Here is a 26,360-nt window from a genome sequence, read left to right as displayed (position 1 = left end):
TGATGTGGTACGTTCCACAGTAGAGCCATTTATATGGTGGACCCCACAACTTTACACGTGATTTGTTTTGATGGGGTGGGCCTACTACTTTTGACACCCATGCATAAGACTGCTAGTATATGTAAAAATGATATTCCCACACCTTGATTAAAAGTTGATCTTTGACTGTCGATGTATTTTGGTCTTTTCAACGAGCCAACAAAAATCCAACATGGGTATTTTGGTCAAAAATTGATGGCATGACTTGATTTGCAAAATTTCCTCAAACAAGGTGACTCTATTTGCAAATTCTCAAAGTTGAAGACTCTTTTTGCAAATAAAGCAAAGTGCAGAGTGCAAGACTTCTTTTGCTAAAAGCCCTTTGTTTTTTTGTTTCCAAAACGAGTCCCCTAGTCAAAGTAGGGCAATGCTCTGTTTCATATAAAGGAAAGGAGCATCTCTCAATTTCTCAAAGGGTGCGTTTGGATTCTCGGAATCAAGAATCGGTATCGGTATCGCATTCCAATTCCCTTTGTAAACGGAATAGCAATTCCAATTCTAATGTTTGGATAAGCATTTGAATTCCACAAGGGAATCAATTGTTATTTCGATTCCAGCATTTGGTAGCGTCTAGAACAAAGTCTGAATGGAAACAAATTTTCAATGAAATTTTGAAATAATCCTAATAATTAACTTTTTTTTTGCTTTCTTTATCAAATCATATATATTACTAAGCTACACACACCATAGCAATAGCTTTGCTAAGATAGCATTAAACAAGCAATGTCTGCTAAACACTACAGAAGAAATAACAAAACCTATTAAAAAGTATCATCCAACTAAATAGTCTAAATTATTATGTCCAAAAACTATAATACCAACATAATGTTGCCCCAATATATATACAGTGGCTAACCATGAATTTCTAGAAGTATCAAATCGCGCTCCATATTCCCCTCTTTTTTCCGCCATTAGTCGTGCGTCGTTTCTCATTCCATTAGGTAAGTAGAAACCAAACAGTGGAATCACCTAAATCAGTTTCAGATACCGATTCCTGATTTCGATTCCGGCTACCCAAACGCACCCAAAGTGTCTCAATCTCCCTCGGTTTTTCTCAAACAGGGCCAACAGAAAGAAAGAAAGAGTAAAAAGGTAAAAAAGTAAATTAGGTACTTTGTCTATTTCCCCTAATTTGTTCTTCGTTTGGGTTTAGATTGCAAGCTCTAATTGATGAAGAATGCGGAGTAGTAGTAGTTATTGTTCTGTTTCCTTTACATGACTATATGACACTACTATGTGAATTTTGTTCCGTGTTGGGTGGCTGTCTTACTCTTGATAACACCACCACTTATGTCTGTGCTTCGGTGGCCCCTCCTCCTCCTCCTCCTCATAGAGGTACAATTTGCAATTGTTTTCTCACACCACTAGATTGTTTGAAAACTCCTCTAGTCAATCATCAACTTGCCCTGCTCATTTGGTTTTCCCTGGCTGAATTCTTTTTAAGAGTCCAAATTGAGTTTTTTTTTTAACACTGGTGTGAGCCTCTAATATTACCTCATATGCTGATATTCTACCTTTTCAAAACAGTCAGTCATCATTCTTTTGTTTCTTAACCATCTTTCAAATCATAATAATCTGTTAGTCAAAACTCTACAGTCAATACAATCTCTCTACTATATAAATGTACTAGTAAAGACCCGCCGTGCGATGCACGTCAAAACAAAGAACACTAAATGATTCATCAGAAAACATGGAGATAAAGAAAATGGAAAAAAAAAAACCAAAGGTTGAAGCTAACACAAAATAAAGATCCAATTTTTATTAAAATGGAGAGAGAGAGAGAGAGAGACAGAGAGGTAACTTGGAGGAAATGGGGAATTTAATAGTTAAAAGGGGCTTGAAGTGATAACGGTAATATGTTAAGGATTTAATACTGAGCAGTGAGTACCCATATAACATGTAATAAAGAAGGAAACTATTCTTGGCAGGAGTAAGATGGTAGGGACATTTCGCTCAACTTCCCAAACCTTCCCTCCTAAGAGTGCCACACCTCTAAAGTGTAACCAGGGGATAGTAGAGAAAACGCAATGAACCTAATTTAAGAAGCAAACTGTTGGCTCACACTACATCTCAGAGTATCCCTTGCGTGTTTCTGCAATCAGAAAGAAAATCAGCTTTAATTTTTAAAAGTAGGATAAGAACAATAGTTAATGAGAAGAGAAGAATTGTGTAGAAAATGTCATAGATTTAAGTATAAATGTAACTATCGAATAGACGAATGGAAGTAATCTTAGTATGCTGATTGGAATTCATGAAAGAAAAAAAAAATAGCACTCTGAACCAATGCAATGAAAGACTTTCGAACGGCACCACGTCATGGGATTTTTTGATCCTGGGCGTGGTCCGTGAAAATTTGAACAAAATATCAGTCTAAAATCTGTTTGAGACGAAATCCAGTTATTGCAAAATATTACAATGGTGATAACCTTTAATGAATACTAAAGAATTAAGATTCCAACTGCAGTAACTATGATGTGAAAAGAAACAAAAACAAAAGCAACTAATATATCTTCAAAGTGCTTATTGGAGCAATTCAAAAGGATACAATACATATAAGAAAACTTGGATTAAAATTTAGCACAATCTTTAATGGTGAAAAACATTTAATATTGCTACCATAAAGTCGATGTTTCATTTATGCTAAAATTATGAAATATCAATTCAGATCAGGTAAGAGCTCCTTATTGTGAGAGATTTTACCCAAGCACATGGCAACTTCCACCATAAATAGTTCAAGAGATGAAACGCCAGTAGCCCACAATACTTCCACCATAAACGATATATCTATCATTCTCTTTACCTTCAACTCAGATTATAAAAATTAATAACATTAAGCATGTGATTTTGGTTGAATCTGATGGTTGATGGTTACTTAAAGCACATCTATTGAAAAATGTGATAGTTTTCTCTCGAAGCTAAATTAAAAGGAATGGGGTGAATGGAAGAACCGACTGCAAAAAAAATTCATGGGAGGTGAAAAAAATAAAGAAAAAAGAAAGATGAAATACAGAATGGGGTGAATGGAACTGCATAAAAAAGCAAAAATCAATGAAACAATTAAAACAGGAATATTTCAAGCTTCTTGAAATATCTTTGTGAAGCACAATTGGTCTTAAAAATTCGAAACAAACAGGGCCCAAATGTAGTGAGTTAAAACAGATAGCATGCGCAGGTAATTCTTGTAAAACTGGAAACTAAATACGAATATGTAGCTAGAAATGTGATTTGTGTGATAATTCATGAGAAAACAGAACTGATGGATGCAGTGGATCACTTGATGATGGCCCATTTGATCAATGATGATGACAACTAATATATGAATGCCAATCTTAATTTTTCTGTGAATCAAGAGGTTGATGTAATTTTCTATAATGAGTTTGTTGTGTGAAGACATTTCTAATAAATCAGAATGTATGCCCACTTCACAATCAGGCAAAGTGAAAAAAATACGCAAGAAAAGCACAATCAGAAACCCAAAATATGACCATGAAAGGATGCTCAATCAAACAACTTTTCCAACAGGTGTATACGGAATTGCAATCCCCGAGGAAGACAACGCCTCCAGGTTAAAGAATAAAGCCTTGAACATTATTGTAGAGGCTCAATCCCAATGAGCTGCAAATCTGTCCATTATAGCAGAAGATAAATGAAGATAAAAAAAATTAAAAAGCAAAGGATTTGGGATTGAAAAATAAATGTTAACCTTCATTCCGTTGTAAATTGTGCCGTATGTTACTTTGAAGTTTCAACCTGAATATATACACAAAAATTTAACATTATTAGGAAAACAAATATTCCATGAATCTTTTTTGTAGCAAAATTTCAAAACATATACAGTACAGAAATTAAGAGAAACGGTCATGGTTTCTCCAACCGATTAAACCCCTAAAACATTTCCTAATAATGTTAACTCTTTACGATGCACGGGCCGACAAAGAACTGTACGGACCACGTCATAGGTTGATCCAAACCGTCCATGTGATGGAACACAACATAAATAGGTTGTGCCCCAAAAATCATTTCCATAGGCTGTTTTAAAGCACCCTTCAAATATAAAAATTCAATACAGAGACAAAGAGCCAAATTATGATCTTCTGGGTATATTCAATTGACCAAAGGAAATCAACATAAAACACTGTCTTATAAAACCGGATGTAGATGTTCATGTTGAGATTTTATATGGTGTAAGTCGTTATACTCACGTATTTTTCTAAATAAATATATATTTCTACTATAGATCGAAGGGCTATGATCATCATTTGGAAATAACTTTTGGTCACAACCTATGTACATTGTGGCCCATCAAGTGGAAGGTTTGGATCATCCTATGGTGCAGCTATAAAGGCTTACACCATATAATTTCTCATGTTCATGGTAAATTGAAACGAAACGTTTCGTCAACTAAGGGTGAGAAATTGGGAAAAGATATATGATTACTTTTTATTCAAGTACCTGCATGTACTGAAATGCTTCATATGGTAAACCATTTCTTAATCCAAACACATAATAAGCTCAAATATATGCCTCTAGACAGGGATAAAGAAAGGATATCTAAGAAAAATTAACGCTACCTGATCTTTTAATTTACATTATTTGGTTAAAGAATATAAAGAAGACATAATTGGGAGACCAAAAGAAGAGGGGGGATTCATATTAATGGCGATTTTAATGGCAAAATAAGTGGGATTTTAATTTAATTGTTGTACTCGATGCACGGGGCGAATGAAAATTTAAGATCTTGAAACAGAGAAGGGGAGAGGGGGCGGATGCAGCATTTTCATGTTGTGTCGAAGATCTCTAAAATGTCTAGCGAAATGTTCCACATGGGCTGCAAGAAGAATAGAGATTTCACAGGTTCAGATGTTGAAAGAACCAGGACAATTGTTGATGCTAAATGGAAGAGTAGCTTTTGGGAACAGCTACAGAAAATTAGAATTGAAGTAAAAAAACACGCAGTAATAAAAAATCTGAGCGAAAGACCTTAACTTGTTACACCTGAAATGGAGAGCAAGAAGAAAACCCAACAACATAGCATGTGGAACATTTTAGAGAACAAAAATTAAAATGAAAAATAAACCCATCAACGTAGCATTGGCCATAGTAAACAACACAAAGAAGAAGGCACAGAGGGAATTTTCAGCATGCCGTTTCATCAATCACCTAGTAGAATGCAAACCTCCATCTTTGGCCTTCTGATTAAGGTCCCGCCACATCTGCCAACAGCCCATATCAAACAAAAGTAGTGAAAAAAATCAGTAAATAGGCAAAAAATTGCTTTGCCTTCATATGAGAATATGGAAGAGTATTTCATTCTTAAAAATATCAAGATCGCCGGCAGGGTAAAAGCCCAAAAAATCTTACTAAAACAAAGATTTTGAGAAAAATTGAAACTCAAAAATCCACGTAGGTTCCAAAATGAAAAGTGATTCCAAATAAGATCACAAGAAGGAAAAAACCTTTATTCAGTATATTTTCAACAACAATCTCTCAATAAAACCCTAAATTGGCCAAGAAAGCTTAAAAATATAAACAATTCAAAACCCACATCTTCTTCGTAGTTACATAATTTTTCCAAACCCTTTTTTCCCTTGTTGTAAAACCCATCAAGGAGATGTGGAAAGCCTGAGATCAACTTCTGAATTGCATTACATCCAGAATCAATAAAATCCCTTAATGGTCGACAAACTGAGTATATTTCTTATCTGCAAATGAGGAAAAAAATTAGTGCTATTTCTCCTCCAGTTCCTAATAGTCTATATAGAGGAAGAAAAAAAACAGAAACTTTCTTACTCAAATGATCCCCAGCAAAAAATCGACATAGTTTTTAATGGCCGACGAATCGAGGATTTTACAGAATCAGCAAATGTGAAAAAATAGTACTTTTTCTAGCCCGGTTTTTAAAAGTCAATATAGAGAGAAAAAAATCATATGAACTTTCTTAAGCAGATCTTACCATGGAGAGAGATAGAGGGCGCACAAAACTCAAGGGAAGATAAAGAATCACAGGTACTCTAATCAAAGCCCACGCGAGGAGTCAAGCTGATCCTTCTCTTCACTATATATTTTGGAAAGGGATGCTTAATTTATGGAAATGAATTAGGGACTAATCTTGATATCTCTAATGTCAAAAAATATCTTTGATAAAAAATCCCTAGTGTAAGACACGTATCGGAAGAGATAAGGCTATTGCCAAAAATATCGCTGATGTATACACAGAAGCTGCGTGTATAGTACCATGTGGCATCTAATCTGAGGGCACACGAGGTATTTAAAATTCAGAAAGTATGAATTTGAGGGCATATGAGGCATTTACCTGTTTCAGCTGAGGTGTAAATTCCACAGAATTTTCAAGAAAATCAGAAAAGCCTGGGCTTTTCCTCCCAGCTTATAGTAGTAGATAGTAGATATAATCTGTTTGAAGTTGCTAGGACAGGGATTCAACAATATTTGTTAGTAGGAATAGTAACTTGGTAATTTTGGTTTATATTTATCATTTTTATTGTCTTCTTTCTTAGTTCTGGTTGATCCTGTGCCTTGTGCTCACAAGAAAAATACAAGATTATGTATTCATGTTTCATCTCTCTTTTCATCTGAAATACTTCATGGATAGTCGCAAGATTTCCAACATCTTTTATTAGAGAAAGTTTCAACTAAACTCATAATAAATTTGGCATTACCGTTCATTGAACTTGAATTTTTCTTCACTACTTCAAAGTTTAAATACTAAAGTTGATACCCTTCTGCTGTCATTAAAGCAGAACATTGAACTCATAAGGCTTCGATTATCCATTTTCTCTTGACTGATTTGCGCCATATGCTACTTGGGCTCAACTATGAGGCCATAAGAGAAGGTTTCCTATGTCCTCATTTCTGAAATAAAGTCTTTATTTGAAGCCAAATGTTCCACTGGAAGGGAACTTTTGTGATTTCAAGAAAGTAAAATGATTTTAGTACAGCAATGGAATTCATAGATGGAATTATTTGGGAATAATAGGCAGACCTTATAGAAAACTTTCCAATAGTAGTTTGTTTGAATTCATTGATAGAGTAATTTGGGAAATAATATTCAAACCTTATTAAAAACTTCCCACTAGTAGCACGACTTCCAAACTTTAGTATTCTGAGTTGGGTTGTCTAGGATCACAGTAGATACAATATAGGTAGATACAATATATTCTGAGTAGGATTCTATGTCTCCTCTCATTCCAACATGGCATCACCAAGATACTCTCATTCCAACGTGGTATCACCTTGATATTCTCTCTCCTCATTCCAATTTTCCGACATTCAAGAGCTCTGTCCAAATTGTTTGCAGTTGCATACCGTTCCTGAAAGATCCTGAATCTTCTGCTGTGCTTCCCTTTTCAATTTGTATGATGTGCTGTGCCGTCTTCTTTATTTGTTGCTTGTTTGAAGATGTGGATAAGGTGTGCTCTATATCAGATTTGGATTTTGTGTTCGCAGAATTTCCACAACCTGAAAATTTGACAATTTGTTTGCTTCAAGTCTCAGTAACAGATTTTTTATGTAACATCTAAAATATATTCTTTCACTAATATTTCAATATTCTGAAATTTTCTCTTAGACTACCTAAATTTCTGTGTGTTTTTTATCCTTCGAAGTCTGTAGTCTACGACGGTTGAATTTATTCAGCTCTAAATTTCTCAGAAATGTGAGATTGCATGCATTCCTGAAAGTTTTGAAGGTTATACTCTTTTGGTTTACTCAACAGGTTTCTAGAATTTTTAGAATGTTATGAAAGTTCAGAATTCTAAAGTTTTCGAACAAGATTTTTAGCAAGGTGCTGAAATATGGTAGGATTTATTAGTAGGCTTAGGACTGTAAATTTGTTTTATAGCCCTTACATCGTCACCTATCCTTGAATAAGAAGCCCTACCAGAAACAGTTGGTGGCATTGGACATTTCTTTCTTTTTAATGGAAGAAAGAAGGAATTGTTGTGCCAAAGGGTGGTCGTTCAGCTGATTTTCTGACTGGATTAATGTTGGTTTCCCCATAATTTCATGAAAACTCTAAAAGCTCTATAAAACTCATATAAGCACCTGTTTATATGGTCTACATTATGCAGAGAGGATTCACACCGACAAAACAGGTCATTTATAGAAAACTTGAGTTGTTGATGGATTTAGACATCCAAACAAAGAAGTCAATGGGATAAGGATTCTTAGGAGTTGTTCTAAGAATATGCATCCCTCCTCGGGAAAAAACTCCTCTTCCCCTCTTCTTTTTATTCCAAACCTCACCCCTTCCTCATGCTTCATTTAACCAACTCTCTGAACACTTATAAAGTGATATCTTTGAAGATGCTGAAATTTGGATGGGAATCAGGATATTAACTTTGTAGGTATTTGTGAGGCAATAAGTATGAAAAGCCGGAGTAATAAGAAGGAAGAGGGGAGAGAGAAAGAGAGATTCAAGTATTCAACCCATTTTCATCGTTCGGAAGATTGAAATGGGTCAGAATATACGCCAGATTTTTTGAAAATATGATGGAAAAGTTGAGAAAGCCACACCGGCACTAGGAGAGCAACTGAATGCGAGGTCAACAGAATATTGACGGATTTTAACTCCTTTTCCAAACATTTTTGCCGCAAGTTCCACAATTGAACTGGTCCTAAATTTCACAGCTCATTTAGAATAATTTATGTTTTAAGTAAGTTTTTTTTTTTTTTTTTGTCTTTTTGCACATATAAGGGTAATTTTCTATGATTTGTGGACACGGACACGGAGTGTCAGACGCAGCAAATTCCCAAAATTTAGAAACAGGGACACGGCTAAAATACAAAGTATATACAATCATGATTATAGATACGGATTCTCGTGATGGGTTTCAACATGGATACGAGTTGTCTGACATGGCAACATCTAAAAATCTAGAAATAATGAGACATGGCAACATCTAAAAATCTAGAAATAATGACACATACATACATATAAAATAACTGACTACTATCATAATTTGTAACAATATAATTATGATATTTGTTTAACAAACTAAAAGTTTCCAAGGAGTGTCGACATGTGTGGACACACGTGTTGTGTGAGACATGGCAGGACTCGTGTGTCAGCTGAATCATAGGTAATTTTGCCAATACCATTCAAAAAATGGGTAATTCTGCCTTTATATAAATTGGGAAAAATATGTGGCCAATTATAAGGGTAATTTTGTCTTTATAAAAATCAGGAAAAAGCTTTCATCGTACATTCCATCACATACTAATGACATGACTTAAAATTTTGCCAATTTTCTCATTTTGCAAATTGAGAAAGTACGAGACTTCTTTTGCAAAATCTCCTTACTGGATTAGCTAAATCATTAGGGAAAGGTGAGAGAGAGAGGGAGACCGAGGCTGAGAAACCGAAAGAGAAGACGAAGGAGAAACATAGAAGAGAAGGGGAATTAGGGATTTTTTTTTTTCATCAGTCATTCAAGTAAGTACCTTGGTTTAATCTTGTTTACAAAGATTCCCTTAGGACATTGTTCAAACCCACTTCAAATTTTTCACAAGATAACCAAATCCTTATTTTCCAAAGAACCCTAACTAATCCAATTTCAATTTTTCACAGGACCATGTTATAAACAACTTTCACTGTTTTCAATTTAGCCTTGTTTTGCAACCTACTTGAATGAAAATTAATCTTCAAATCTTGGCTGTGATTTCCATGCCGATGTATGAAAGTTTTCCCCAATTTCATGGCGAGCACCACCATTATTTAAATCAAATATAACTGTGAAAACTTATGTCCTGCTGTGTTCATCTACACCCCACCAACAATAAACCCACGGTTGATCTCTCATGTCTAGGGCCTTCAAGTTTCAATCCTAGGCCAAAAACCAATTTCCATCCATGTTCAAAGTCCTCTACACCTACCCTGCAAAAAAAAAAAAAAAAACAATATAGCAGAGGCATAATGAGGGGGAAATAATATACATTGACCCTTTTCTTTTCCCATGAACAGCCCTTGTTTAAATTGATAATGGCAACCCTTGTTTTACAATTGATAATTCTACTCCCTTCCAATTTAAAACCCCAACAGCCCCTAATCCAGCAGCCCAAACCCTCTTCCATCTCCAATCTTCACTATCAAATCATGCCAAAATGCCCAAAACCCCTTGCAACTACACACCCCCTATCTGCCTTGATCGGTACCTTCAACTTCCATGCTTAAAAACCATACGATTGCTTTGAAATCCATCTTCTCTAAACCTGCAAAACAGAGATAACAATAAATAAAAAAGGGAGCTGATATATCCTCCCCTTTCCATTCACGGGAACACCCTCGCTACCGCCTCTACCCAGTTTTACAACCGGCTTACTTAATAATCTTTCAAATCCCAAAAATACCCTCCAACACATCTTCTCTAATATCTCTCTATCCCCTTAGTCGTCGAAAGGCTTCTCCTTCACAACATTGGGAGCTAAGTTTTCCGGTAGTAATGTCGTCGGAGAATTGCTTCACAAAACCTGGTTTTTGAAGCGCTTCAAGAGACCCCAAAGAAGCTTGTGGCTGTGAAATTGGCATCGCTTGTAAGCCCTACCAGAAACAGTTGGTGGCATTGGACATTTCTTTCTTTTTAATGGAACAAAGAAGGAATTGTTGTGCCAAAGGGCGAGGGTGGTCGTTCAGTTGATTTTCTGACTGGATTAATGTTGGTTTCCCCATAATTTCATGAAAACTCTAAAAGCTCTATTTGTGGACACGGAGTGTCCACAAATCATAGAAAATCTACCAACAACATGACAGGATTTTAAATAATTCTAGCATTCACATGATGCATATATTATTGTTGTTACATACATATTTTTTAGCGGTATCTAAAGAGGCTCTGAATCTCCTCCGCATATTTACATATATTACTTGTTTGCTCTGATTGTCTTTTATATTTCTTTTTCTTCTTTTCTTAGCTTCCAATCCCGTCAATAGCAAGTAGGTACACATGAACAGTGACATGGGTAAGTGGTCCAAAATTCCAAATGAACTTTTAGAAATGGTCGTGGATCGTCTACCTCTCATCGATCATATCCGGTCTGGTGCTGTGTGCTCATATTGGTATCAGGTCACCAAGGAAAATCGCCACCGATTGGACTTTCGAGATCAACTTCCATTTATGATGCTCCCTGATAATGAGCTTACTGAAACTCGTAGCTTCTATAGTATCACTAAAAATAAGCTTTACGATATTCAATTACCAGAATTTCATGGAAAATGGTGTTGCGTGTCTTCCAAAGGATGGTTGCTCACTGTAGATGAGAGCGGTAATGTTCATCTATTAAATCCCTTCACAAGTACCCAAATTCAGCTTCCCTCGCTTGATAAATTTCCTGACAACCAAAATCATACTCGTGATGATGAACCAAGGGACTACAGGTAGTCATCAAGACTCTTTTATCTGCAATATCTATTTCAACACTAGACTATGTTGTTACCATTGTCACTAATTAGCTGAAATTGTCCTTACAGGCATATTGTCAAGACTGTTTTATCGGCAAATCCTATTTCAACACAAGACTACATTGTCGTTGCCATTGTCAGTTTATGGCAAAATTGTCCTTCTATAAACCTGGGGACGATAAATGGACTACTATAAACAATGAATGGGTTCGATATGACGATGTCATATATTTCAAGGACAAATTCTATGCAATCACGAATAGCAATGCTGTTGTAACTTGTGACTTTGCCTCCAGTGATTTTCCCATGTTTTCAGTAATTACACATCCACTTAGAAACGACAGAGCGCAGAGGAGGTATCTAGTGGAATCTTCCGGGAGGTTGTTGAAGGTTTTAAGATATATCGAATGGGATGAAGATGAATATGAAAATGTAGATTGGTTTTATAGGACGGAAATGTTCAAGGTCTTTGAATTGGACGAAGAGGCAGGAAAGTGGATCGAGATTGAAACCTTAAGCGATCAGATGTTGTTTTTGGGATATGGTAACTCTTTCTCTCTCTCAGCTTTTGACTTTCCCCAGTGCGAGGGAAACTGCATCCACTTCACAGACGACTTTGATGAAATACTGGGGTATGGTCTTGATAATGGCGTATTCAACTTGGAGGATAAGAGTTTAAAACCATTTTATCCCAGCTCTTCGTCTTGGATTACGAAGCCCGTTTGGGTCCTTCCATATGTTAGTAAGTGAATCCCATTTAGTTAATCTTAGCTCCTCTTTATTTTGATCATGTAAACTTGGTACCAGGTTGGGATTCTTAACTTATTTAATTTTTTATAAATAATGATTTTTTTATTAATTATGCATGAGAAACAGATGTAATTGTTTTGAGATAAAATGTTTCTGTGATTTATTAGTAAAATTTCAGTCATACTAAGTCTGTAACTTTTCTTCCATGAGTTGTGATATGTAAGTTGCATTCTAGATGTTTGCTTTTCGTCTAAATCTTATAAATATTATCCCGATAGGCCCTTTTTGTTTTGAATTTTGAGAATTGATTTTGAGCCTGGACTCAAAATTTAAGTTTAAGGTTGAAAAAACATTCCATGGAATATTTGTGCGGCTAATTGTGAGATATAGGTGGGAGAGGGGCAAACTCTAGTGGCAGTGAGAAGACCGACCCAAGCTCAGAATTCTGAAATGGTATCGTCCAATAGTTGGTTGGTCCAGTTCCCTTTTAGAGTGGACCTGAAACTCCCTCAATTGTAAATGAGTAGCTCCACATTTTCAAATCAGAAAGTTAATGACTTCCTAAAATTTCAATAGCAGTGGGCTCGTGGCTAGGGGGCCATAAAATCCTTTCGGAACCAGTGAGGAGGTAGTGATTTTTCACTCACTACGAACTACTCAAGTCTCTCCCTCTCCCTCTGCCTCTCACACACTTGGGATTATGGGTGTAAATGGGTATTCGAAGATTCGATTACCGTCCGCATCCGAATCCGTTTCAATCGGATATTATCAAAATCCGTTTATGAGATATCCGGCTCGTAGCGGATGCGAATCTGGTAAATGGTATATCTGATCTGTTTAACATCCGAATTCGAGAAGTACATCCTTTGTATTTATTATTAATAATAGCATTAATATTTATTTTTAGTAATTACACACTATCTTTTGTTTCCAAAAGAAAAACGAATTTTCTAGAAAAAAAAACAAAAACAAAAAGTGTTTTGGGTGGGAAATGGAGTAATCTCTCATTTTAAGGGCATTCTTGGAGTTTGACATGGCTTCTTTATGAAGCAACAAATGTGGGATGTAGGATGAAAGAGACAAATGGATGATGGTGATTGAAAGAAGATGACGTAGCTTCTATAGAATTCTAAAGCAAAAATGCCATCTAGGTCATTGATGGTAAATGAACGGCTCGGATCAATTTTTCAACTTAAGGTTATATAAAAACCCAAAATGGAATTAAAATATGGGACTTCTAAGGTTTGCAAGAAGAAGCAAGAGAGATGAGAAAGGAGGAGGCCGAGACACCATCACTGGCATTCCTTGGTGCCCCCAACCCCCACCAAAATCCACCACCATCCCTCTCCACCTTCTCACGGCCACCTCCATCACCGCTAGTCACCTCCATCTCTAACCCAATCTCCATCTCCATCCACATTTCTCTTCATCTTCCACCATCAGCACTCCCACTTTCCCTGTTCAAAATAGCCCAAACCCATTCCAATCATATACACACAAAAAAACCCAAAGACCACTTACCAACATCATCCATCCCCACCGCCTCTCTCTCTCTCTCTCTCTCTCTCTCTCTCTCTCTGCCTTTGTTTTAAAATGAAGAAGATGATCTCATATATTTTAGGGTTTGAGAGTTAATTTTGAGGAGAGAAAGTAGAAGTCTGGTTTTAGGGTTTAGAAAATTCATTTGAAGAGTAAGAAGGAGAAGGATAAACTGCTGCACTAAAATGTTCAAATTTACCGAATAAACGGATATGGATAATATCCGAATTCGAACGATATCCGCCGGAATCGAATTCGGTAATAGATATTAAATATCCGTCGAATTCGAATAGTGTATACTGTAATCGAATTCGGATATAGCCATATCCGCTTCGAATTCAATCCGTTTACACCCCTACTTGGGATCATGATTTTTCCATGGAAAATTTTTTCACAATTGCCAAATATGTCCTTAATTTTGAGTCAAATGATCAGTTTTGGAAATCAAAATTGTGTCTCAAAATCCCACACAAATAGAGCCTCAATATGGAATCAAAATTGTATCTCAATATCCAAAACAAACAGAGTCTACATATGCCCCTAGCACCTTGATAAATGCAATGCACTTGGCTAAACATTGTTTTTGAACGACCATCGTTTGTTAAGGACACTAGAACCGTACGACTTGTACCCACGAATGTGTTTGATGATCAATGGCTCAGATTGATGATGACACAAAGCATAAAAAATAAAAACTTAGATATTAATGAAATCTTGGCTATTTATTAATCAATAAAAAATACAAATCTTGGAATTGATTTTTGTGGGCATGAAAATTTAGTGCTAAATCAATTTACAGTTCCTACCAAATAAAAATTGCTAATGTCGTCGTCCCATCCTGAGCATTATATGAAAGACAACAAAAATCAACGTTTATTATTATGTTTTTTGGGTGGAATCCTAAGCGGATATGATGATATAAACAAGCCAAAAGTGGGGCTAAATATGTTTCTTTTATGGGATATTTTATACGGTGCGTGGGTGTAGAGGCCAGTATTTTTCAGATAGTACAGTGGGCCCACTTCCTAGGATGATCCAAACTGCTCATTTGGGGCTCACTAGTTTGCTGTTTTCTTCATAGTAACTGTCCTTAACTACCCCTTACTTTACATGTCACAACTGTTCTTAACTGCCCCTCTTGAATTTCAAATTGCAATCCATTGACCATAACTATTATTATCCCTAATTTTTAGGGAAATGAACGCTGGATAACTGTCCTAAATTCAATGATTTAGGGACCGTTTGGATACGCGGATTTTAGAATCCATGTTTTTAGTTTGAAAACAGTGTAAAAGAGGGTTCATGATCAAGCTGTCGCATGCTGTTCTGGCAGCGTTTCTTGGATTTTAAGTAAGAAAACCAGGTTTTAGAAACCTGGTTTTCTTACTTGAAATCCTGGTTTTCTTACTTAAAATTCAAACCGTACATGAGATTTCTAAAACCTGGTTTTCTTCCTTAAAATCCAAGAAACGCTGTCAGGACAGCATGCGACAACTTGATCATGAACCATCTTTTACACTGTTTTCAAACTAAAAACATGGATTCTAAAATTTGCGTATCTTAGTGTCTAATGAATGATTCTGTCTGACAAGACCGAACAATTTCAGAAACGGGTGTAAGCACAGGTGAACAACTTTCTCTTCACTCTCTCATGATCCTAACGAGAGGGTGGAATGGGCTAGGGGTGCAACTCGGGTTGATTTTTTGGGAATTTGGGTTGAGCTTTTACCTTAAAATCGAGTTGGGTTCAAGTTTATTCCTATTCATTTTTGAGCAAAAGCTCAACCCAATCCGACCCAAGTTGCACCCCTAGAATGGGCTCCAAGCATTTGGTTTTCTAAAGGATTTTGGCTTGATTTATAGATATCTCTTGAAGTGGTTAGCAACTACCAACTCACCCATTTTTCTCTCAACTTCAAGATCTCTACTTCTCTTTTTTGTGGGGAGTTATGTAACTCCTTTTTGAAAAGTGGGTGTTAGCCTAAGGGTTCCCCATGGGTTCAACTAATCACCTTGTTTTGATGACTAACAAACTAAAATTGATTAATCCTATATGGGATTCTGAGATCCTTGGAGACAATCCAGTATAAATTACATCATCCCTGATATAGCCCAAGCACTCCAAAGGAGTTTCACATCTTGTCAAATCCAATCCAGGACGCAGAACTGTCCCGATCTTTCCCCCAGCTGAGTGTATCAATATTCACTCACCATTGGAAATATTCCAAGGCAACCTTTTGCCACCCAAAACCTCTCTAACAGAGCAATCTTTCTCCCCAGTAGAGTCAATGCTTTGCATATTTTCGACAGAATGTCGACTCCCCAACATAGTTGGATCGGCTCATTTAGCCATACGAACTTTGTTCGATTTAAAGCCAGATTGAGACAACGGTCTCTAAGAGGGTCATCGAGCTGCCCCACATTCGGAGGCCCTCGTAGCTATAAACACACAAAAGCTCCTCTGTTGCCCCGACCTCTAGCCAGGCTTTGAAGAGATTGGGGCTCTGAAGGGCAGCTCTCCACGAGTGGCAAACAAGATGCAAATGAGGGAGGCGATGGAAGGGCACACGTGCAAGGCACAGTAGGACAACTGCATCAGGCAGACCACCGATTAGGCCAGACATAATGGTCCTACGTCGCATTCAAATGATTAGTCCTGCCAAGGTAGATGAAAATAACTTAAAGTTGTGGACAATCCAGAGCATAAAACGAGGAACACAATGATCCAAAGGACGGATCCAATGCAAAATAATTTTTTATTTTATTATTGGATACTAATTACTTCATGATCCAAAGGACGGATCCAATGCAAATGGACTTGGATTCAAATATTAAGGGTAGGACCAAAGAATTCTCTGGTTAGGATTCAAGTGGATTGTGAATTTGTGACATCTTGAGGTGTAAATGCATCCAATTCGAGCTAGATCTACCAATGAAAGGCACAATCTGTTAGGATATTTTTTTATATGGCTCTTATTAGGACTGCTATTTGGATTCTACTTTAAGGGCCGTTTGGATACCTCATATTTTGTATTTGGATTTGGAATTGAGTTTTGAATACAAAATGAATTGATCCGCCAGCTCATGTTGAGGGAGACAGAGAGGGAAGCGGGTAATTCCTACTGGAGGGGAGAGGGTGAGGACTGGGGAGCAAAGAGGGTGAAGGAAACTGCCAGATAAGTGGATTTCCAATTACTTATTTCCACAGTATATTTGGAAATTTGGTTTTTTTCACTGTTAGTGGCTGATTTGGAAATCAAAGGATTTGATCCGGATCCAAATCACAACACAAAAAGAGCTGCAAATGTGAGAAATCCAAATCAAAATCTTCTCGGCATCCAAACGGGCCCTAAATTTCTAGATCACAATCCATTTCGAATCAAACTGCCCATTGGAGTGTCCTATGTGTTGTGGGTCCAGCCCTTGTAGGCCCCACACCCACTTACTTATTAGAATTAGAATCCTATCAAAATAGGAAACGAGAAATTTCCTTATTGAAAAAGGAAGAGAAGAAACTCGGTGGTGTGTGTGTGCCGTTTGTGAAAACTGAAATAAAAAAAGGGAAAATTACATACAGACCCCCAGTGGTTTGGCCATTTTCCGCTTTAAACCCTAAGGTTTGGAAGTTACCAAAGACACCCCCTCAACTTCCCGACATTTTAAAGTAGACTCCCTCCGTTAACGATCCATTAGTTAAACCTGACGGAATGATTAAAAGTGACCGTGGTTAATGTTTTGAGGACGAAAATACCGGCGCCCATCGTTTTAAAGCAGATAACGCCATTTCCTCCTTCTCCTCAACGTTAATGTTATGAGGTGAACCGGCATCAAGTGGATCCTCGAATAGGCTTCCCAAAGCTTCAAGTAAAAACCAGGGTTTCTTGGCTGTTCCGTTCCGGGTATGAGGTGAACCGGCTACTCCATGTAATTGCGGAAATGGCGTTATCTGCTTTAAAACGATGGGCGAGGGTATTTCCGTCCTAAAAAAATTGACCACGGTCACTTTTAATCATTCCGTCAGGTTTAACTAACGGATCGTTAATGGAGGGGGTCATCTTTAAAATGTCGGGAAGTTGAGGGGGTGTCTTTGGTAACTTCCAAACCTGAAGGTTTAAAGCGGAAAATGGCAAATGAGGGTCTATATGTAATTTTCCCAAAATAATATTATGATGGTAAATGATGTATTTTTCCTCATTTTCACTTGAGACAGCCCCACTAGTGTACAAGAGTAGTCCTAAATAAACTGGAGGGTGCATATATCACTTTCCTATTATCTCTTCCTTTTCCTCTCTGGTCTCTGCAACCAAGAAAGAAGAAGAAAAAAAAAAGGGAAAAATAGATATCTCTGAGAAGCGGAAGAAAGCTTCTTCGATCTCATCAGTAGATCGGACGGAGAAAAAAAGAAAGAGAGAAAAGATGTCTGATCAGCAGCAAGTCAGGGCCTCACACCTTCTCATAAAGCACGAAGGATCAAGAAGGAAAGCCTCGTGGAAAGATCCTGACGGTCGGATTATCAAGAGCACTACCAGAGAGAGCGCGATTGAGCAGATCAAAACCCTAAGGGAAGAGATCGTTAGTGGAAAATCCACATTCGAGGATCTTGCCTCTCGGTTTTCCGATTGTAGCTCTGCTAAACGTGGTGGCGATCTAGGTCAGACTTTTTTTCTCTGTATAATATTATCTGTTGATTGTTTGATTTTTAGAAATTAGGGTTTTCAGCTCTTCTTTCTCTTAAGATTCTCATTTGATTCTTTAATCTACAGAAATTAGGGTTTTTTTGTTAGATATGGATGAAATTAGGGTTTTTAGCTCTGTTTTTCTTAATATTCTCTTTTGATTCCTTTTTCTACTGAAATTTGGGTTTTCAGCTCTTCTTTCTCTTAAGATTCTCATTCGATTATTTAATCTACAGAAATTAGGGTTTTTTGTTAGATATGGATGAAATTAGGGTTTTCAGCTCTGTTTTTCTTAATATTCTCTTTTGATTCCTTTATCTACTGAAATTAGGGTTTTCAGCTCTTCTTTCTCTTAAGATTCTAATTCGATTCTTTAATCTACAGAAATTAGGGTTTTTTTGTTAGATATGGATGAAATTAGGGTTTTTTGTTAGATTCCCTAAGGAAAGAGATCGTTAGCGGGAAATCCACATTCAAGGAACTCGCCTCTCGATTCTCCGACTGTAGCTCTGTCAAACGTGGTGGCAATCTAGGTCAGATCTTTTTTCTCTTTGTAGTATTATCTGTTGATTGTTTGATTTATAGAAATTAGGCTTTTTTTGTTAGATATGGGTGGAATTTGTGATGACTTTGTAGTTTTTGGGGGTGGAAATTGATATCGGTTCTTGAAAGTGAGGGAATTAGGGTTTATTGTTATTGTGGATCTGATTATTTAAGGTGACTTTAGCAGAGCATAGGAAATTTCTTTACAGAAGTTAGGGTTTTGTTGTTATTTGATCTACGGAAGTTAGGGTTTTGTTGTTATTTGATCTACGGAAGTTAGGGTTTTGTTGTTATTTGATCTACGGAAGTTAGGGTTTTGTTGTTATTTGATCTACGGAAGTTTGGGTTTGGTTGTTATTTGATCTACAGAAATTAGGGTTTTTTTGTTAGATATGGATGAAATCTGCGATGTCTTGTTATTTTCTTGGGATGGAGTACTTGAAAGTTCGGGAATTAGGGTTTGTTGTTATTGTGTATCTGCTGATTCAAGGTGACTTTAGTAGAGCATAGGAAATTGATCTGCACAAATTAGGGTTTTTTTGTTAGATATGGAAGAAATCTGTGACCTCTTGTCATTTCATTGGGGTGGAAATTGATATTAGTACTTGAAAGTTTGGGAATTAGGCTCTATTGTTATTGTGGATCTGCTGATTTAAGGTGACTTTAATAGAGCATAGGAATTTGATCTACAGAAATTCGGGTTTTGTTGTTAGATATGGGAAGAAATCTGCAACGTCTTGTTATTTTATCAGGGTGGAAATTGATATCAGTACTTGAAAGTTCAGGAATTAGGGTTTATTGTTAATGTGGATCTGCTGATTTAGGGTGACTGTGGTAGTGCATAGGAAATTTCGTTGATGATCTTTAGTGGTTGATGAAGATTTTTGTGTGTAGTTGTTGATCGGCGGTGGTTTCTTTTCGTTGTTATGATGACTTTATCAGTGTTTTGAATCCAGTGCCGAATTGGAAAATAGGGTCTACCTATGTTTTCGCTGTCATCTATTGTTGATTACATAGACCGATTTTGATACTGATGGAGCTTGTGGAAAGTGAGATTTGAGCTTACTTTGTGGTTAGGGTTTTGTTGGTGTTATGGATTCAATTCGGTTTTCTTCCTCTTCTTTTGTAAAGCAAATTCTGAATTTGTTCAGATGGGACGAATCTCTTTTGCGGGTGAAAATCGTGTAGTTTAGTGTTGAGTCTGTACGCCCCTTTTTTCTATGAAATTTTTTTCTGTGATCTTTTCTTGGTGGATGAGACTGATTTCTTTTAATTTGTGTTGGAAAATTAGTCTTCAGATGATTTAGTACAATGGGTCAAAAATTAGTCTTCAGATGATTTAGTACAGTGGGTTTGCACCTAGTTGTGTACGTGTGAATCTGTGATGATTGAATATAAAGCTGATATCCAATCTTTGGCATCCAGAGTTTGATTTATTATATATTTAGACTAGAAGTTTCATCCTTTTGATGATTTTGGGTGCAATCAGTTTACTTTTGCGATTTCATTAGTATGTAAGGTTTAACATTTTTCAGGAAAATGGTATGCAGACCGGCTTGTTTTAGGATTGTCCCCGACATACCCCCGAGTCGGGCCATACCTACCAACGTAGGGGAGGGAGATCGTCATTGTTTTATAAAAAAGATGGGGTTAATCAAGTAATGAAAAAATGATTGCTAATTTGATGTTGGGCATGTAGTTCAATATGGAGGGCTGTTACGGTGATCCCTGAAATGGGTGTTTTTCTAGCAATTCTCTATTTTTCATAGTTGTTTCCTCCTTTCTTTTCTTAATTGGTTCTCTTGAATTCCTTATGGTTTACCTTGCATACCATGCATCAACTGACAAGCTTAATTCTGCCCACAAGGTAAAACCTTTACCTCACTACCATAGTACCAATTGGGTTGGTGTGTGACATAGCAGTCTTTTCTCTGACACATAACCATCCTACCTTCTTGTTTAGTTTTCCTAGCGCAGAGGATTTGCAACTGGACTCGAAATCCAACTTCAACCAAACCTGCAAGGGGAGCTTCCCATGTGTCTAGAGTCCAAATCATATGGGAGCAAGCCCCGTAGTAGTCAATCCATTTTGCTTACAGTACGCTAAAAGCATAATTGATGAAAAACCTTTTTTTGATTCTTAGGATAGTGGTTATACTCACCATGTCAGGAAGTAATAATCCTTTTTGTTTCATTCTTACCAAATGTTTAAGACTGCCAAGAAGAAAAGGATACGCCACCAGCATCTCATTCTCTCTATTACGATCGACAAATATCCCTCCTTGTTAATGTACCATGTATCATCTTTCGTTCTCTTTTCCTTTTTCTCTTTTCCTTGTTAATACATTCTAATCTGACTTAGAATATTGGCATCATTCAAGTTGGGTTGATAAATCCATCATCATAAGGAAGTTTAAGCGCAGGTATGACTATAATGCTGCTGGTGAACTATGTAAAAACCCACCGTTCAAAAAAAAAAAAAAAATGTAAAAAACCAACCTAAGAGTGTGCCTGGATGTATACACCAAATTGCAAATTGGTTGCAATTTGCGCATTCCATCCATGGCCATGCAACCTAGGGATTCTATTAATCCTCAATTTGATTAATTTCCCATTTGAATGTGAAATCAAATTTAATAGTAATTCAGTGTTCATTGTATAGGATTTTGTTTGCAATCGTGCCTTTATGTTGTGCAACATGGTAGATTTCAGTCGATTGTTTACATGCTTGATAATACCTCATTTTACATAACTATTTGCAGCTTGTCTATGCATCCTATAATTTGTAAATCATAGAGTGATAAAGAGTAGCACGAGGATCAAACGATGAAGCTTAGTTTCCTGCTATGTTATTTTTCTGAAAGATAGCAGATACTTTATTAAAGAAGAAGAAAGAACAAAATTACAGAACAGGCATGTTGCACAATTCAGGCATCCTTACTGCTGTCATTTAGTGAGACCCACCCACAAGTGTAAATTTATCATGGCACTCAGACATGAGGAATGTTATGTGGTTGTTTTGGTAACGTTTTGGTGGCCCCATTATTTGACACGAATCAGGATGTACGACATGTAGCTGTACATATTTGTAACATTCCCAATCTATAAAAACAAAGGCCATTTGATTGATAAGTTTTCCAATTTTACCTTTTAAAGGAGTTGCCAGGTATTTACTAATCTAGGAGATAGTTTGAATGCCAGTCGGAGGAAAGAGAGGAAAGGTCACTAGAATTGCACATCACAGTTACTAGAATTGTAAATCTTCCCTCAATGTCACAGATGTAACCTCAGCGAATTCATTATTTCGGAGTGTAATTCTCGATCTAAGCCTAGTGCTGTTCGACAGCTGGTAGCCATACTTCCTTTGGTAATTGGGTTAATATTTCGATATGCCACTACCACATTAAGCAGATGCATGTCAGTGAGATTCTAGAATTAGGAGATCAGCGGGTTATGAATAGGGCCAAGTTTTAAAGAAAAACCTCAAAGCCAAAGACGTTGCCTCTTCTCCCAAACTTGTCAAGGGAGAATTGAGAGCGCATGAGTGAGGAGATGATGTGAAGTGGCTGAAAAAGGTCAAACAAAAACTCTTTTGTGTATGGTTTTTCTTTTCCCTGTTTTTCAGCCACTTCTTACCCTCAGCCTCAGGCATGCCCTCTCAATTTTCCTCCTCTGCCACCCTCCTTCCCCCTCTCCCACCACTTGATAAACTGATATTCCATGGAAAAAACTTCATGGCTTCCAAACACGGCCTTGGGGACATCTTTAGTGTATCTTTTTCATTATGCTCGATCAAAGGTATAGAGCCAAACACGGCCTTAAAGACATTTTTAGTGTATCTTTTTCATTGTGCTCGATCAAAGGTATAGGATAATACGATGAGGGTGGGCTCAAAGGCAATATGCCGGGCTTGTGATGGCCAACAATATTCTTGGACCCAATCATCATACATGTGGCTGTTTATCCACGTTTTCCTTTACTAAAAATGTTTCCATATTTCAATTGCAAAATTATTTCTTAAATCTGGTCTCAGGTTACTGTTTATACTGCCATGATTCAAACTCCTGTTAATGATTCTTCCAGGTCGCTTTGGGCGTGGCCAGATGCAGAAGCCTTTCGAAGAAGCCACATACGCTCTGAAGGTCGGGGAGATAAGCGACATTGTGGATACCGACAGTGGGGTGCACATCATCCTGAGAACTGGTTGATTGTTGACTGACCTCAGGTCAGATGTTTTCACTGATGCATTAGTTCACTTCAGTATGTTTTTACTGAAGAAGACCTGGATTTCATGGAACTAGTGTTTCATCTTCCTTCCATTTCCATTTACTTGAGGTGTGGTATCAAAAAATTCACTCACTTCTTACACTATATAGACGATTAAGAAGCCTTCAAAACTCATTTGTAAGTTTTTAAGCATTGGAATTTGTTCAAGGGGATTGTTTGAGAAAAATATTCAATTGAGTCTAGTGATTGAAGACTTATCTGATTCACTCTCCACTGGGCTCACTAGATGGATGGTCTAAATTGCTGTTCAGATTCATCTTTGGCTCATAGAAAATTATCCTTCTGAAATTCGGTGCTAGAAAGATGCCCATTTCATGGAGGTCCCTAACAACCCTTTATATCATGCCAAGTAATCAAAATCGCATACTGTGTTTCTATGATACTAGTATCCTTGTTTCTTTGATAAAATAATAGACATATTCCCCTACTTTCACATGGCATACCGGTAGGGTTGCTGTTGGGGGCGCCTTCTCGTCAAAGTCCCCTATTAGTAAGGCAGTTGGACCTTGCAGGAAGTTCATTCATCATTCAAATATGGTGTTTGGGAAGCCAGGGACTGTGCTATAGACTGTCCCCGGCTTGGTTCATAAGGCCCTGAAAATTGAGTACTAGAAGCACGTATAGGAGGAATGGTTGAAGGATTTCACTTCAAAGGTTGGAAAACATCATATAAACCCAGCCATTCCCTCTATTTACTTTAGCCAATGAGCCTCTCCTAACATGGTCGAAATTGATGTATGTGAATGGTGAACTTCTTTATCCTACTCATGGATTTAGCAGTTGCAGAAACACCTGCCTAAGATAATCCAAAACTAAGCATGTCTTTGTATCATTTTCCAGTTCCACCATTTTTATTCTTCGTTTGGTTGCATAAAAGCTCGGCGGCCGTCGGAATTTGGTTTGGATTTGGCATCCCATTTCATGTTTGGTTACCAAAATAGCATTGGACTCCCTTGGATTTCACCCATGTAATAATTACTTGTGTGATGATGTGGATTTCTTGTCCCCTCTAAAAGCAAATCCTTCTAAGACTACAAAAATTTGGTTGAATTTTTGCTCTCTCTTCCCTCTATCCCTATATTAGTAATGACACCCCTACTTTATCTCCTACTTTCTTAGGATATGCCCATGCAACCAAACACTAGTTCACTATTCTCCGAGGTAATTCTAAACAAATTAAAATGCTCGTCTCATCCCGTTTGACTCCCTTTGACTTCATATTCCACTATTTTCCGAGCCATCCCTAGCAACCAAACGGAGCAAACTGGTGGGAATTTGCCTTTATTTTTTTTTTTCATTATTAGGTGGAAGATAACTAAGCTCAATTTAGTCATAGGAGAAGGTTGAGGAAACAGCTTATGCAGTAACTAATCAGCCCAATCAATCGTCTTTTCTGCCAAAGCATGCTTATGTAACTGCTCTAAATCTAGCTTAAAACACGTGTTGTGCATACTGCATGCTCACCTTGGTTTTTAATTAACTGGACAGTCCCATCCTCTTTCTTCCAAAGCTGCTCTAATTCTAGTTTACGTGCATGTTTAGCCCTTGCAAAAACACCATCTACAAGTTGGTTAGGTGCCTAACCAACGTCTATAGCCTTAGCTTATTTCTCCTTTTTTAAAAGTGCATTTCTTGTTCTATTTATCTGCACCATTTTTCATACATTTCTGTTCCCGTAATTTAATGAACTTTGTTAAGTTTGACCAATGGGGGCGCCCTTGTAGCTGGTTTTTGCAAGGGTGCCCTTCAGTTTATCATTCCTCTGCACCTAAATATAATTTGGACCAATTACCAATGGGGGACAAACATTAGGCAGAATTATCAACTGGACCCAGGCTTTTCAGAAATTACCAATGGGGGACAAAATCTGTCTTGTCAGTAACAGCTGGACGAAAATACCCTTTGGCATATAAAACACGTTTTCACTTTGGAAGGGGGTTTTCAAGTCTCTACGATTGGGGTTATTAGGTATCAAAATGGGGTTACCAATTTCAGAATGGACTTATCAAGTCCCTGAAAATTGGCCGAGAGTTCTGGAGTTTTGGAAGAGGGTTTTCAAGTCTTTAGGAATGGGGTTATCTAGTATAAAAAATGGGGTTACTAATTTCCGAATGGGGTGATCAAGTCCTTGAAAATTGGCCAAGGATACTAGAGTTTTGGAAGGGGGTTTTCAAGTCTCTAGGATTGGGATCTAGTATAAAAATGGAGTTACCAATTTCTGAATGAGCTTATCAAGTCCTTGAAAATTGGCCGAGGGTACTCGAGTTTTGGAATGGGGTTTTCAAATCTCTAGGATTGGGGTTATCAAGTATCAAAATGGGGTTACCAATTTCCGAATGGGCATATCAAGTCCCTAAAAATTGGCAGAGGGCACTAGAGTTTTGGAAAGGGGTTTTCAAGGGACTTGATAAGCCCATTCTGAAATTGGTAACCCCATTTTGATACCTAATAACCCCAATCGTAGAGACTTGAAAACCCCCTTCCAAAGTCAAAACGTGTTTTATATGCCAAAGGGTATTTTCGTCCAGCTTTTACTGATAAGACAGATTTTGTCCTCTATTGGTAATTTCTGAAAAGCCTGGGTCCAATTGATAATTCTGCCTAATGTTTGTCCCCCATTGGTAATTGGTCCATATAATTTCACATCTGATATCAAGTTGAGATGCACTTCCGGAATTAAATGCTGGAATTGGGATCTGATTCCAATTTCCCCCGATTCAAGAATTTAATTCAAAAAAAAAAAAAAAGGAACAAAAACAAAGGGGTAGAATTGAGTCAATTGACAAAGGGCGGAATTAGAGAGGGGGGTGCCATACCGGATTCTGTTTCCTGCCCTGTGAGGTGGTATTCTGATTCCACCCCGGTGGGAATGGAATATTTATTAGAGAGACTCTTAACGTATTGCCATCAGAGATCTGTGGCTATTACATTGAAAATTTGCTCTCGTAGTAAGAGTATTCAACCACACTGTTGGATTACTTCGTTTATTTCTAGTCATGTATTGCACACCTGTGGTGAATAATACCCTCGTTTGTCTAGCAAAATGGGATCCCTGTCTTCTAGCAACCATCTGAAATGAAATAATGTGTGTTCATTTATCATTCAACTTTAAT

The 26,360-nt window shown here is 37.3% G+C and overlaps 1 protein-coding gene across 1 annotated transcript; it reads left to right on the top strand.

Annotated features, from left to right (window-relative positions):
- Positions 1 to 17,966: 17,966 nt before the first annotated feature.
- Positions 17,967 to 23,442, top strand: LOC143864259 (peptidyl-prolyl cis-trans isomerase Pin1-like). Its single transcript, XM_077375164.1, has 2 exons — positions 17,967 to 18,392; positions 23,044 to 23,442. The coding sequence occupies exons 1-2, from the start codon at positions 18,158 to 18,160 to the stop codon at positions 23,166 to 23,168; spliced, it is 360 nt and encodes a 119-aa protein (XP_077231279.1). The 5' UTR covers positions 17,967 to 18,157; the 3' UTR covers positions 23,169 to 23,442.
- The last annotated feature ends 2,918 nt before the right edge of the window (positions 23,443 to 26,360 follow it).

The sequence above is a fragment of the Tasmannia lanceolata genome, unplaced genomic scaffold, assembly GCF_043159265.1.
Source record: "Tasmannia lanceolata isolate RefF3 unplaced genomic scaffold, GAP_Taslan_0.1 ptg000048l, whole genome shotgun sequence".
Lineage (NCBI taxonomy): Eukaryota > Viridiplantae > Streptophyta > Magnoliopsida > Canellales > Winteraceae > Tasmannia > Tasmannia lanceolata.
The sequence above is the reverse complement of the archived record's forward strand: the minus strand, read 5'-3'. Positions and strand labels throughout refer to the sequence as shown.